Source organism: Magnolia sinica, chromosome 6 (genome assembly GCF_029962835.1).
Source record: "Magnolia sinica isolate HGM2019 chromosome 6, MsV1, whole genome shotgun sequence".
NCBI lineage: Eukaryota > Viridiplantae > Streptophyta > Magnoliopsida > Magnoliales > Magnoliaceae > Magnolia > Magnolia sinica.
The window spans coordinates 103,727,013-103,740,817 of record NC_080578.1 but is presented as its reverse complement, the minus strand read 5'-3'; the positions used below and the strand labels follow the sequence as shown (position 1 = coordinate 103,740,817).

General features: G+C 40.6%; 3 protein-coding genes across 17 annotated transcripts in view; 2 read left to right on the top strand and 1 right to left on the bottom strand.

Annotated features, from left to right (window-relative positions):
• The window catches only part of LOC131249375 (uncharacterized), a 164,210-nt gene that overhangs the window by 83,328 nt on the left and 67,077 nt on the right, over window positions 1-13,805 (bottom strand). The window lies entirely within an intron of this gene.
• Window positions 1-13,805, top strand: part of LOC131249373 (disease resistance protein At4g27190-like) — a 161,543-nt gene that overhangs the window by 81,872 nt on the left and 65,866 nt on the right. The gene's annotated exons all lie outside the window — the stretch shown is intronic.
• On the top strand, window positions 3,686-13,408 carry LOC131249374 (probable disease resistance protein At1g61310). Its single transcript, XM_058250111.1, has 2 exons — window positions 3,686-3,739; window positions 11,770-13,408. Exons 1-2 carry the CDS (start codon window positions 3,701-3,703, stop codon window positions 12,949-12,951), a joined length of 1,221 nt encoding a protein of 406 aa, XP_058106094.1. The 5' UTR covers window positions 3,686-3,700; the 3' UTR covers window positions 12,952-13,408.

The following is a 13,805-nucleotide window of genomic DNA, read 5'->3' as shown; positions in this document are numbered from 1 at the left end:
CATTTACATAGTAATTACAGTTGAATTGAAAAATCAAATAGGCCCTAAACGGTACCCAATAGATATTTGGACCTGGTTGGATGTGAGTTCGAGTATTCAAGAATGAAATCAAACCCAAAAGGAACCCAGCAAGATATATGAACTCGGTTAGCCCTAGTACGCATGCTATAAGACAGGACCCAACAATCAAATTGAAGTTCTTCCCCCCAGGGCCCACAAGATCAGATCAGACAGCAATTATAGCCGAACAAGCACTCAACTGCAAACCATCATGGGAGATGTACAAGATGGAAAGGAATGACTAAGTAAAGAACCAAAGCCTACTTCCCAGCATATATCATATAACAAAAGCGAAGTAGGCCTCAATCCAGTAGCTGTGGGTGGATTGGATCTCAGTTTTCCAGGATTGAAATCATGGATTCCAGCTCCACCTTTTCAAGCATGTAAATAATCAATCAAACCTGCAAGCACATCACTGAATTGGGCATTATAGACCAACGAAAAAGTTACGAAGTTATTATTGGTTTACCAAAGGAAACATGTGGAGTCATATCTTTGAATCATATCCATGGTATACAAAAACGGTCACATAATAGCTGTTATTTAATGGTAACAGTCATAACCGTTTCGCATTATGGGGCCTTCTAATATAAGAGCCACTTATTGCATCAAGACCCTATTCCTTATTTGGCAGAAGTTCTGTCAATTCTTTGTAAATTCAGGGGTGGTTACCAACCAAAGATGGGTGGTGTATCTTAATCTTAAATATTAAATACACGAAAAGAAATTGGTTTTAGGCAGGGGAACCAAAGTAAACTGTTCTCCTCAGTTGGATCTACCCTTTTTTCTTTTTTCTTGGGGGGACAGATTTTCTAACGTGATCTGGTAAAATGGATGCCCAAAGCTCAAATGGACCACAACATAAGAAATAATGTGAGTTGAACATCTACCATTGAAAAATTCCTGGCAGCTACAAAAGTTTTGAATTATGCTTATGTTTGTGTTTTCCCTTCATCCATGTTTGTGTGATCTTATAAATAGATTGGATGACAAATAAACATCACTGTAGGCCCAGGAGGTTTCAATGGTAGAAATCATTATATTTACTGTTTCATGTAGTATGTTACATTTGAGCTTTGGATATACTTTAATTTTGAGTTCAACCTCTAAAAATGAGCTAGAAAAAGTAGACGGACTGCGCTGAACACATACAATCACGGTGGGTATATTGTACTAACTCAATATGCAATCCGATTTCTTATTGTTGGTTCAGAAAAAGGGACCTCTATGTGATGTCAGCGCTGACACAATATGCGGATTGGATAGTACCGGAAACGGATTGGCTACTCCTGCTTGTCTGTGGGCCCCACCATAATGTATGTGTTTCATCCATGCTGTCCATCTATTTTTCTAGATCATTATATGGTATGAGACCAAAACTGAGATATATTCCAATCTCAAGTGGACCACGTTATAGAAAAGTGTTGAATGAACTTCGACCATTAAAAACTTTTTGGGGCCATAAAAGTTTTGGATCAAGCTGATCTTTGTTTTTTCCTTTCATCTGGGTCTGTATGACCTAATCAACAGATTGGATGTCAAGTAAACAGTACAGTGGGCCCTAGGAGGATTTTAATGGTGGATATCCAATCATTATTATTTTCCTGTAGTAGTGTGGTCCACCTGAGATTTGGAATGGGCGGCACATGATAGACAGACAGAGTGGAATTGATTTTTTTTTTTTTTTTAAACGATTGGAAATTTAGGTGGGCATGACTACCACTTAAAAACCTTTCAGATTGTATATGATGCCTACCACTTTTTGTATATGTCATCTGATCCATTCAGCAGATGCATCCGATCAATTGATTGGACACATAAAAAACTCTGGCCATTAGAAATTTAAGTGGGGCACAACATACGATTCAGATGATTTTAAAGGTTTTAAGAATGATTCCATGGTGTAAGCCACCTAAATTTTAAATTTTACTTATCTTTGGACAGAAGCTACATGGGCCATGGAAAAATCTTCAAGAAAACAACCTCGTCCATTAGCTTCGCGGCTTATGTTAGAACATAGTCCAAGAAATGAGGCAAATCCAAAAGTTAAGGCGACAACGCTGCTGGAAACAATAGGGATGAAAATGCCCACCATTGAATCCATCCTAAAACCTACCATGATTTTATAAGCCATCAGAACCATTCATACCTCATTCTAACTGGGATGAACTGAAAATTCAAATATTAGTCACATCCAAGACTTCTGTGACCCTATAAAGGTTTCAACGATAGGTATTCCATCACCACTATTTTATGTCATGCGGTCCACTTGAGTTTTGGATCTACCTCACTTTTGAGATCATGTCGGCCCCACGTACTAGCTTCCAACCATAGGAGCTTCACATGCGCAGGGCACGTACAACTCGCGTCCTAGATTTTGGAATATGTGGGCGGCACATGATAGACAGACAGAGTGGAATTGATTAAAAAAAAAACACATCACGGTGTGGCCCACGCATGGTTTTTTGTTTTCTTCTGTGTTGAAGCGGATCAAATGCAACCGATTTTTGAGAAGCTTATATTACAAATCGGCAAAAGAGTTTATCACGGTGTTTTAATCCTATCTAATCTGTTCATCATGTGAGGCCCCTAATGTTTTTGGTTTAAAAAAAATTTTAAAAAAAAAAACACCGACCGAGGTATAGCTGGGATGAGGACACCCACCGTAACAAGCTTTCAGATTGTATGTGAAGTCTACCACACACTTTTTGTATATGTCATCTAGTCCATTCAGAAGATGCATCTGACCAATATGATTGCATACTGAAAAAACTATGGCCATTAGAAACTGCCCACCTAAATTTTAAATCATACTTATCTTTGGACAGAAGCTATATGAGCCATGGATGAGTCTGCGAGAAATCCACCTCGTTCATTAGTTTCCGCAGCTTAAGTTAGGACATAGTCCCAGAAATGAAGCATATCCAAAGAGTCTAAGGCCACAACACCGCTGGAAACAGTGGGGATGAAAATGCCCACCATTGAATCGATCCTAGGCCTACCATGATTTTATAAGCCTTCAAAACCGTTCATAAGATCATTCTAACTGGGATGAAATGAAAACTCAAATATTAGTCTCATCCAAGACTTATGTCACCCTTTAAAGGTTTCAATGGTAGGTATTCCATTCCCACTATTTTCTGTCGTGTGGGCTACTTGAGTTTTGAATCTATCTCACTTTTGAGATCATGTCCTAACATAATCTGAAAAAACTGATGGACAGTGTGGATTTCTCATGGACATCTTGGTGGGTCCCACGTAGCTTCCAACCACAGTAGCTTCACATGCGCAAGGGCACATACAACTCGCGTCTTAGCTTTTGGAATACGAGGGCCGTAGATGATGGACAGACAGAGTGGAATTGATTAAAAAATCACATCACGGTGGGGCCCACAAATGGGTTTTGTGATATCTAATCTTCGGACGCGGATTGGTTAGTGGGGACCTCACCAACCACCCCCGTTGTCCATATCAGAAGGCCGTCCGTCTCTAACCTTATGCTCTTTTGCAGGCCCTTTCTCTATCCTCTCCGTTGAGAAGGTTCTCTCTCTCTCTCTCTCTCTCTCTCTCTCTCTCTCGTGGCGAACATTTTGTGATCAGAACTCTTATTCTGGTATGACCATCTCAGAAATCAACAGATATGTACCGTGGTAGCCATCCAACGAGTTATCTGAATAAGGTATTGTTAGATCAGCGTCGACTAAAACTGTCAACAGCTTGATCGTCAGAAGTGCCCGTCACAGCCATCTTTGGCGCAGTGGCCTGTTCAGACGGTGGCCCACCAGATTAACAGTCCTGATTTGCCACGTGCACATTGAGAATGGGAATTCATAAAAGTTCTATATATGCACTGTCATTCCTCTTTCCTTATATCTCAGTGTATCAATAGTAGCCAAGGTTTGGCCATTTTGCTGTCGAATTATGAATGGATTTTCTCATGTGACCGCTGACTTTTTTGCTATGGACCGAAAAGTTGTTGGGTCTAAAACCCAGCTTCCTGCTGACGTGTGGCTGTAGCCACCATGAAACAAACAACTGAAAACTTTTGGAAGAAGAAGAAGAGAGAACTGCAGCTGTATTGGAATGAATTAAAAATCGTATTACACTGCTGCCTATTTATAGGCTTTCTTATTGTGTGAAATTACTAAACTATCCCTGTCTAGATTCATCCTAGGGGTAGATAAATAAAGAAAAAATAATTCAGAAAAATCTAGAAAGAAATCTACACAGCTAGTAATCTAATCTTAGAAAAAAAATCTAATCTAACAGCTTGCTTATAAGATATGCACACGGTTTTGGATTTGCAAAAATCACCGTATCCAACACTCTCCTTCAAACCAAAACCGGCTTCATTCCAAGCATTGATCTAAGTCTCCTGAATGTGTCAGTTGGCAATGCTTTGGTGAAGATATCTGCCACTTGCTCAGTGGTGTGACAGTATTCCAGCTTTACCAATTTCTGCTTTACTTGATCTCTAAGAAAGTGATATCTTGTGTCGATATGCTTGCTCCTTCCATGCTGAACTGGATTTTTGGCAAGTTCGATTGCCGACTTGTTGTCCACATATATAACAGTGGATTCCTCCTGTAGATGCTTCAGCTCCTTTAGTAGATTCCTTAGCCAGATCGCCTCACATACAGTGGATGAAGTTGCTACGTACTCAACTTCACAGGTGGACAGGGCGACCACACTCTGCTTCTTTGAATTCCATGTAAATGCTGTCGACCCAAGATAGAAAGCATAACCTGTGGTACTTTTTCTTTCATCTTGGTCACCACCTCAATCACTATCAGAGTATCCATACAACATCGCTTCATCATCGTATGGATAAAAGAGACCGAATTCAATAGTCCCTTTGATATACCTCAGTACTCGTTTTGCAGCTAGCCAGTGTGACTCTTTTGGGGCTTCCATATACCGGCTTAGAAGCCCAATACTGTAGACTATATCTGGCCTAGTGATTGTGAGGTACCTTAAGCTTCCGATTAGGCTCTTAAATAGGGTTGAGTCGACGTTTCTTCCTTCTCCATCTCTTGTAAGCTTCAGGCCTGTTGTTACAGGTGTATTTACGGCTTTACAGTCGACTATCTGAAACTTCTCAAGAAGTTCCTTTGTGTACTTCTTCTGGGATATGTAAATGCCGCCGACTTGTTGCTTCACTTCAATGCCCAAGAAGAAAGACATCAATCCACCATCAGTCATCTCGAACTCTTTGAACATAGCCTGCTTGAATTCTTCAAACATCGCCTGACTGTTCCCAGTGAACAGCATATCATCAACATATAAACAAGCCATAAGGATATCACCATGGGCATTCTTCTTTATGTAGACTGCATGCTCATACGGACATTTGACAAAGCCATTCTCTTGAAGATAACCGTCAATCCGTGTATTCCAAGCATGGGGAGCTTGCTTCAACCCATACAGGGCTTTCTTCAGCCGATACACCTTGTGTTCCTCCCCTTGCATGACAAAGCCTTCAGGCTGGTCAACGTATACTTCTTCTTCGAGTACCCCATTTAGGAATGCAGATTTCACGTCCAGTTGGTAGATCATCCAACTGTGATGAGCTGCAAGGAAGATAATCATTCTTATAGTGTCAAGGCGAGCAACTGGGGCAAAAACTTCTTCATAGTCTACCCCATATTTCTGTTTGTAGCATTTTGCTACGAGCCTTGCCTTATATCGTTCGATTTTACCATCGGCATTTCGCTTGATTTTGTACACCCATTTGAGACCAATGGTCTTCTGGCTTTTTGGGAGTGAGGTCAACTCCCATGTTCGATTCTTCTCGATGGCATGAATCTCTTCTTCCATAGCCTTTCTCCAACATTCTTCATTCACAGCCTCCTCGAATGTGAGAGGCTCGTGGTCCGCATACAAGCAGAGTAAATTCACTTCCTCAGTTTCTGCATAGATGTCGTTGAGGCTTTTCATTTTAATGGGAGCCAAGGGTGAAGGAGAATCGGATGAAGATGTGCTGGATGAATTCTGGTTTGATGAAATACTTCAGGAGAGATGGAGCGTACTCCTGGACTTCTGTGATCCGAAGGGGGTGATGTGGGTGTCTGCTCTTACTTCTCATGTCTCTCTTCTTTATATTCTTCGACCTCGACTTACTTTTCTTTGGCTGAGTTTCCCTCGTTCCATTTCCATACTTCTTCCTCACAAAATACCACATCTCTACTCACCACCAACTTATTGGTTAGTGGGTTGTAGAGCTTGTATGCCTTTGACTCTTCGCTGTAGCCGATGAAGATGCACTTCTCACCACGATCATCAAGCTTTTTCCTTCTTGCTTCTGAAACTTGAGCGTAGGCAACACACCCATAGATCTTAAGGTGTGCCACTCTCGGCTTGTATCCACTCCATGCTTCTTGCGGTGTCTGGAATCTGACACTCTTAGTCGGACACCTATTGAGCAGATAGGCAGTACATGTAACTGCCTCTGCCCAGAAATTCTTTGGCAGACTTTTCTCCTTCAACATGGTCCTCGTCATATCGAGGATGGTGCGGTTCTTCCGTTCCGCAATTCCATTTTGTTGTGTCGTGTACGCTGCAGTATGTTGTTGCTTAATGCCATGTTCCCTGCAATATTCTCGAAAAACATTTGAGGTGTACTCCCCACCTCTGTCAGATCGAAGAGTTTTGATTTTAAGACCACTTTCTTTTTCAACAAGGGCCTTAAAGGTAATAAAGTATTTAATACCTCCAAGAGAGATTGGATCTAATGGTCCACAGATGTCAGTGTGAACCAACTGCAACGGTTCTCTTGCTCTTCGGGATACTCCACTCAGAAAGGAGTTCCTTTGTTATTTCCCAAGTGTGCACGCCTCACACACATGTTCTAGAGCTTCAATAGTAAGTAAACCATGCACCATGCTTGATGAGGACAAAAGTTTCAGGCCACTAAAATTTAGATGACCAAAGCAAAGATGCCACATCCAGGAATTATTCTTTGTTTTTCCATAAAAACACTTCTCAAGCATTGTGTTTATATGGAGAGGAAACATACGATTCTTCGCCATCTGGACTTTTACAATCAAACGTCCATGCATATCTTTAATGGAAAGAGAAGAGTTCTCCATGTGTATGACATACCCTTTTTCGAGGAGTTGTCCAAGACTCAGTATGTTACTTTTCATGTTAGGCACGTAGTACACATTGGAGATATAGTTTGGAACACCATTCTTCTGAAAGATTTGAATTTTACCTTTACCTTTCACAGACGTTTTTGATGAGTCTCCAAACATTACATCGCCATGAACTCCTTCTGTGAGTTCCACAAAGAGTTTCTTGTCGCCGCACATGTGATTACTTGCACCCGTGTCGAAATACCATACATCATGCTGATCACTACCTTTCTCTTGTGCAAGGAGAAGTGTGGAGCTTTCTTGTTCATGGCTTAATGCTTCAGCATAGTTGGATAGCTCGTCTTGAGTCACCAGCTTGCTCCAGCAATCAAATGCATAGTGGCCAAGCTTGTTGCAATTGTAGCATTGGATGTTCTTTGTACTTCCTCGTCCATGCATAAATATACCTCTACCATTTCCTCTTCCACGAAAATTGGTATTTTTCTGCTAGTTTTGGCCATGGCTTTGTTGGTATCCGCGCCCTCTGCCTCTTGTGCGATTGTTAGCAAAACGTCCACCACATTGTGAACTTCCACGTCCACCATTGTTATTATTTAGAGTCAATCTTGACTCTAAAGCTTGTTCCATCGGCATGGAACTGGCATTCTTCTGCATTCGTTGCTCATGAACTTACAACGATCCCATCAACTCCTCAATGGAGAGTTTCACAATATCTTTTGATTCTTCAATCGCCACAACCACATGCTCAAACTTGGTTGTGAGGGATCGAAGTATCTTTTCAATAACTCGGACAACTTCAATCTTTTCACCATTTCTTTTCAAATTATTGACAATTACAAGCAAACGTGAAAAATAATCAGTAATATTCTCACCTTCCTTCATGTGAGTCGCTTCAAACTCGGCTCTTAATGTTTGAAGGCGAACCCGCTTCACTCGATCTACACCCTTGAAGATGGTGCTAAGGGTATCCCATGCTTGCTTGCTTGATATTGCTTCGACAATCTTTTCAAAGGTGGATTCATCCAACCCTTGATAGAGGAGAAACAAAGTTTTATTATCTCTCTTCCTTTGATTTTTTAGAGTAATCTTTTCTTCATTGGTGAAGGCGGCTTTTTCTTCCACAGTGGGTTCTTCATACCCATCGGTGACGATCTCCCATAGTTCTTGTGACCCGAACAATGCCTTCATTTGAATGCACCATTTTTCATAGTTGTCCTTTGACAACTTAGGAACCTGCGGCTGGATTGTGCTAGCCATCTTTTCTATATATTTTTTTTAAAAACGGCTGATTTTTTTTAAAAAAGGAATATAGATGAAAGAAAAAAATCTGAATATTTTTTAAACAGATTTTTTTTTGGGCTAAAATCTGATTTTTTTTAAAACAGATTTTTTTTTTTTTTTTTTTTTTTTGATGCAATCTCTTTCTTTTGCAAACAGATTTTTTTGCAATCTGATTTTTTTGATAACAGATTAACAGATTGTTGCTGCAATCTGATTTTAAAAAAAACAGATTTTTTCAATCGGATTTTTTTAAAAAACAGATTTTTTTTTTTTTTTTTGCTGGAAACTGTTTCTGATAAAAAAATGGACCTGTGGGTTATGGGCCCACCACAACTGACGTATCAAACAAACCTGGTAGAGGGAAAACAGGGAGTGCGAGACCTCCTTCTCACGGCTGATGAGGCCCAAGGATCAGTAGCTCTGATACCACTTTGTTGGGTCTAAAACCCAGCTTCCTGCTGACATGTGGCTGCAGCCACCATGAAACAAACAACTGAAAACTTTTGGAAGAAGAAGAAGAGAGAACTGCAGCGGTATTGGAATGAATTAAAAATCGTATTACACTGCTGCTTATTTATAGGCTTTCTTATTGTGTGAAATTACTAAATTATCCCTGTCTAGATTCATCCTAGGGGTAGCTAAATAAAGAAAAAATAATCCAGAAAATTCTAGAAAGAAATCTACACAGCTAGCAATCTGATCTTAGAAAAAAAATCTAATCTAACAGCTTGCTTATAAGATATGCACATGGTTTTGGATTTGCAGAAATCACCGTATCCAACAAAAGCATCCTCTGAAACTATTTTTGAAAATTCATCTATAGTTTTCACCATTAGACGTTAAACCTCCTCCTGCCATATGTATATGTGAAAGATTTTTGTATTTTTACATTGGCCAAATTGCCCACTACTTTTAAGGTTTTCCCACCCAACTTTTAATTGACGTGTAATCCCGCTCTAATTGTAGGTGAGCCCACCGTGATATCCGTGAGAAATCCATCCTCTCCATGTGTTTCGCTACCTCCCTTGAGGACATAAGTCCAAATATGAGATTGACGCATGAAAGGGAGTAGGAAATTAAAGAGGAAGAAAACCGTTTTCTCCACGTGATAAGAACTTTAATTTGAATCCACAAGGTGTAATGATTCTTAAATATATAAGAAATAAGAAAAATTTTAAATATTTTATTAAGTCAGTTTCTAAAATGAGATTATAATGTTTTAAATAATAATATGCAAACTTTAATTAAGAGTCATAATGAGACTAAACTAAAACTTTTCAAAAATAGTAAAACCTATTAAAAATAGAAAGTCCTAATTATCGAATAAAAAATACACCACATACTAAGACTAGGGGTGTACATGAGTCGAACCAAGTCGAGGTTCTCACAGCTCGACTCGGCTCAGCCACTAGCTGACCCCAACTCGAACTCAGCTCGGCTCAGTCCTCGAGCCTAATTGTCCAGCTCGGTTCAGTTCGGTCAGCAGCTCGGGCCAGTTCGAGCCAAGATCAAGCCTCTACGGCATTTTTACAAACACATGAAGTGCACTTTCAATTTCTCACTGCATGTAAAACAGCAACAGCTATTTTCAGGTATTCCATCAAACACAATGTAGGCAACATCAAAATCAAGAAAAAATGGTATTTGTTTCATATACATACCTTCCTTGCCACTAGCTGACACTTTGTTGAGTCATTTCATTAAACACTTGGTGAGCAACATCAATATCAAAGTAACTGAGTCACCGAACTAGTTCGATTCGAGGTGGGGTTCGATCCAGTCGAGTCGAGCTTGGGCAAGCTCGAACTTGGACTCAGCTTGAACTCGGCTTCGAGCCAAGTCGAATCAAGCTTTTACAAGTTCAGTCGAGCGAGCTAACTGAGCTAACTTGGTTCGTGTACACTCCTAACTAAGACTCTAAGATGAAAGAAGTACATCCAATATGGCGTGACTCGGATTAAAAGTTATGACAGATTTATGGTTTCGTACTTCAAATGACAATTTCTCTTGATCCGGATGCACCTAAGGCCTAGTTACATCATGCCTTATGTAGGACTGGTCCTGATCTAACGGATTAGGTCCCCTTCTGTTTGGGCTTCTTTCGGTCCATCTATGCCAAGAATATATCTGCAGCCCTCTCTACATGAAAAATAAATCTAAAACTCCAGTGGACCACATGATATAAAACAATGGGAAATGAAATCCAACAGTTGAAACCTTCCTAGGGTAAATTATGATGTTAATATGCCATTTAAATCGAAAGCGGATTGCCTACTGACACTTTCAGTAGCAAGGTAGCTACTGGCTAGTGCTTTGTAGACCCCATCCTAATGTATCTAGTTTATCCATGCTATCCATCTATTTTTTCCATATTACTTCAGGGCATAAACCTAATTATGAGACGGATCCAAATCTTAAGTGGACCACACTAAAAGAAAATAGTGGTAATTGAACACCCACCTTACCGGTTCTTTTAATAAGGACAGTCAATGGCTGGGCGATCAGGTTGGCTTTGGCCCAGATTTTAAACTGTTCCGGCCGGGCCTGATCGAAATGTACTGATTTTATCTCCTGAGCCCAGTCCATTGACAATCTTACTTTTTACTAATGCTTTTTATTTTGCTTTTATTATGTCTTGAGGTGGATATCCAATACAATAAATAAATAAATAAATAAAATGATGGGTCCAATACAAACAATTTTAGATGTTAATTTGTAAATATAAATATCGTCTCATCCATTCAGAAGACGCCTTTGACACTAAAAGAGATGAGGCCATTAGAAACTTTGGTGGGCCACAACGTAATATTCATACGATTTTAGAGGTACGAAGCTCCTTGGGTCCCTACTCATGGCTCGGTGGTAGACTCCGTGAGTTTCAATACCGAGATCATACATCGGTGCAAGCCACCTAAATTTTAGATCAAACTAATACTTGGGGTAAGCTCCGTGGGGCCCAATGAGACGTGATAAATCCACCATTGAAACCGCCACATGAGCCCACCATGTTGTTTATATGCTATCCAAACCATTCCTGAGGTCCTGACAGCGGGATGAACTGAAAACGCATGTATTAGCCTCTTTCAAGACTTCTATGGGCCGATAGATTTCCACATTAGGTGTTCCATCTAACTCTCAGTGGCCCAACGTAGATTCCAACAACGGGATGCCGCACATGATGGACAGATTGGATGTGATTAAAACATGCATGACATCATAATGGGCCCCACACGTCTATTTTGTACACAGCATCGAATCACCTCCGTCTTTAATTTACTTCTGCTCTTTTTGTTTCTCTTTTCTTTTAACAGTTTCTCTTGCTTTCTCTCCTCAGCTTCTCAGAACTGAAGTCATATTCACAGATTTCACAGCATTATTTCTGTCCGTACTTTCATTTCATTCCTCTGCTACCTTCAAAAACGCCATTACTTGCCCATCCATCCATCTGTCCAGAATGGATTTCTTGGGTCCAGTTGTGCAGATCATTCTCTTCTTCTGGGCTCCTGTTTCTCAGCAGATCGGTTATCTCAAACACCTTAATAACAATGTAGAGACATTGAAGAAGGAAACGGAAGAACTACAAGACAAGCGTCACCAAATTCAAGCCGACGTCAAACATGCTATATCAGTCGGAAAGACACGGGTTCGCCAAGTGGAGAACTGGCTTGTGGACGTCACCAATATCGAAGCTCAAGTCGATTCTTTAAGAACGGAATTCGAGCAACCTAGAACATGCTTGAACGGTTGTTGCACCAATCACTTCTCTCGCTACAAACTGGGCAAAAGGGTCGTTAAAAAGCTCAAAGATGTGGAAAACCTCAAAGCTAAAGGGGTCTTCGATAAGGTGGCTGAGAGCCCTCGCCGGCCGAGGGTGTTGGAGATGCAAACCTCGCTGCCACGAGTACAGCAAAGCACAGCTGAGGAAACCATGGAGGAGATATGGCAATGCTTACACGACGAGGAGAATGGCCTTGTTGGTGTTTATGGGATGGGTGAAATAGGGAAAACCACTCTCATGAAAGCCATAAATAATAGGTTCGTCGGAACCAATGACTTCAACGTTGTGATTTGGGTAACTGTTTCCAAGGACCTCAACTTGGGATTAATCCAAGAGCAGATTGGAAACGCGTTGGATATGAAATTCCACATAAATGAAGAGAAGAGAAACAGGCTGTTTGCTCGGTTCAAGAATGCGATGTATTTGCTCATTTTAGATGATCTATGGAAAGCATTTAGCTTGGATCAAGTCGGAATTCCAAAGCCATACAAGCAAAACAGATGCAAGATTGCGATGACCACCCGATCTATTGAAGTATGTAATAAGATGGGGGCCGATAAGAAGATTAGAGTCAAGACTCTTACAGGTGAGGAAGCATGGAATTTGTTCTATGAAAGATGTGGGGATGTGGTTCTATCATCAGATATTCGACCGGTAGCAGAGAAGGTTGTGGAAGAGTGCAGCGGATTAACCCCTTGCCATCAAGACAGTGGGACGGGCTATGTACTGCAAGGATAAGAAAGAGGTATGGGAGAATGCATTGAGGGCATTGAAAAGATCATCACCTGAGGTTTCGGGTATGGAGCATGAAGTATTTCTTCCTTTAAAATTTAGCTATGATTGCCTAGAAAAAGAAGAGAACAAATTATGTTTTCTGTATTGTTCATTATTTCCGGAAGATTATGATATAGAAATAGATAACCTAGTAAGATATTGAGCCATGGAGGAAGGATTTATAGAAAATGTGAATAACTTGGAAGAAGCATCAAACAAGGGACGCGACATCTTGAAAGAATCAAGGATGCATGCCTCTTGGAGGAAGGGTCGAGAGGAAATGAATACGTTAGGATGCATGATTTGCTCCGTGACTTGGCTATATGGATCACTTCACCATTGTTGTCATCCATTGAAGGCTCAAAATTCCTTGTGAAAGCCGAGGAGGGACTAGAGCAGCCACCAAAAGAGAAAATGTGGAGAGGGGTTGTAAGGATTTCATTGATGCGTAGCAAGATAAAAGATCTCGAAATTACGCCTGATTATCCTAACTTGGTCTCCTTGTTCCTCCATAAAAATGATCAATTGCGTACCCTTCACAGTAATTTCTTCAAGCTCATGCCAAAACTACAGATCCTTGATCTAAGTGATACTGGCATTTTCTCTCTCCGGATGTCATTATTGCAATTGGTGAATCTACGTGTGCTCATTCTAAGACACTGCAAAGATCTAGGGGAGGTGCCGCCATTGGGAAAGCTGAAGGAACTCCAAATTCTTGATCTCTCATATTCTGGCCTCAAAAACTTCCCTCAAGGCATTGAAAGCTTGGTTAAACTCAAGAGGTTGGATATATCATCGACTTCATTCACTGCAATTCC

Excerpts from the sequence above, each read along its gene's own strand:
- LOC131249374 (XM_058250111.1), top strand. The coding sequence starts at position 3,701 with ATGTACCGTGGTAGCCATCCAACGAGTTATCTGAATAAG. Across the intron at positions 3,740-11,769 it reads CAACGAGTTATCTGAATAAG|CTTCTCAGAACTGAAGTCAT; the intron begins GTATTGTTAGAT and ends TTCTCTCCTCAG.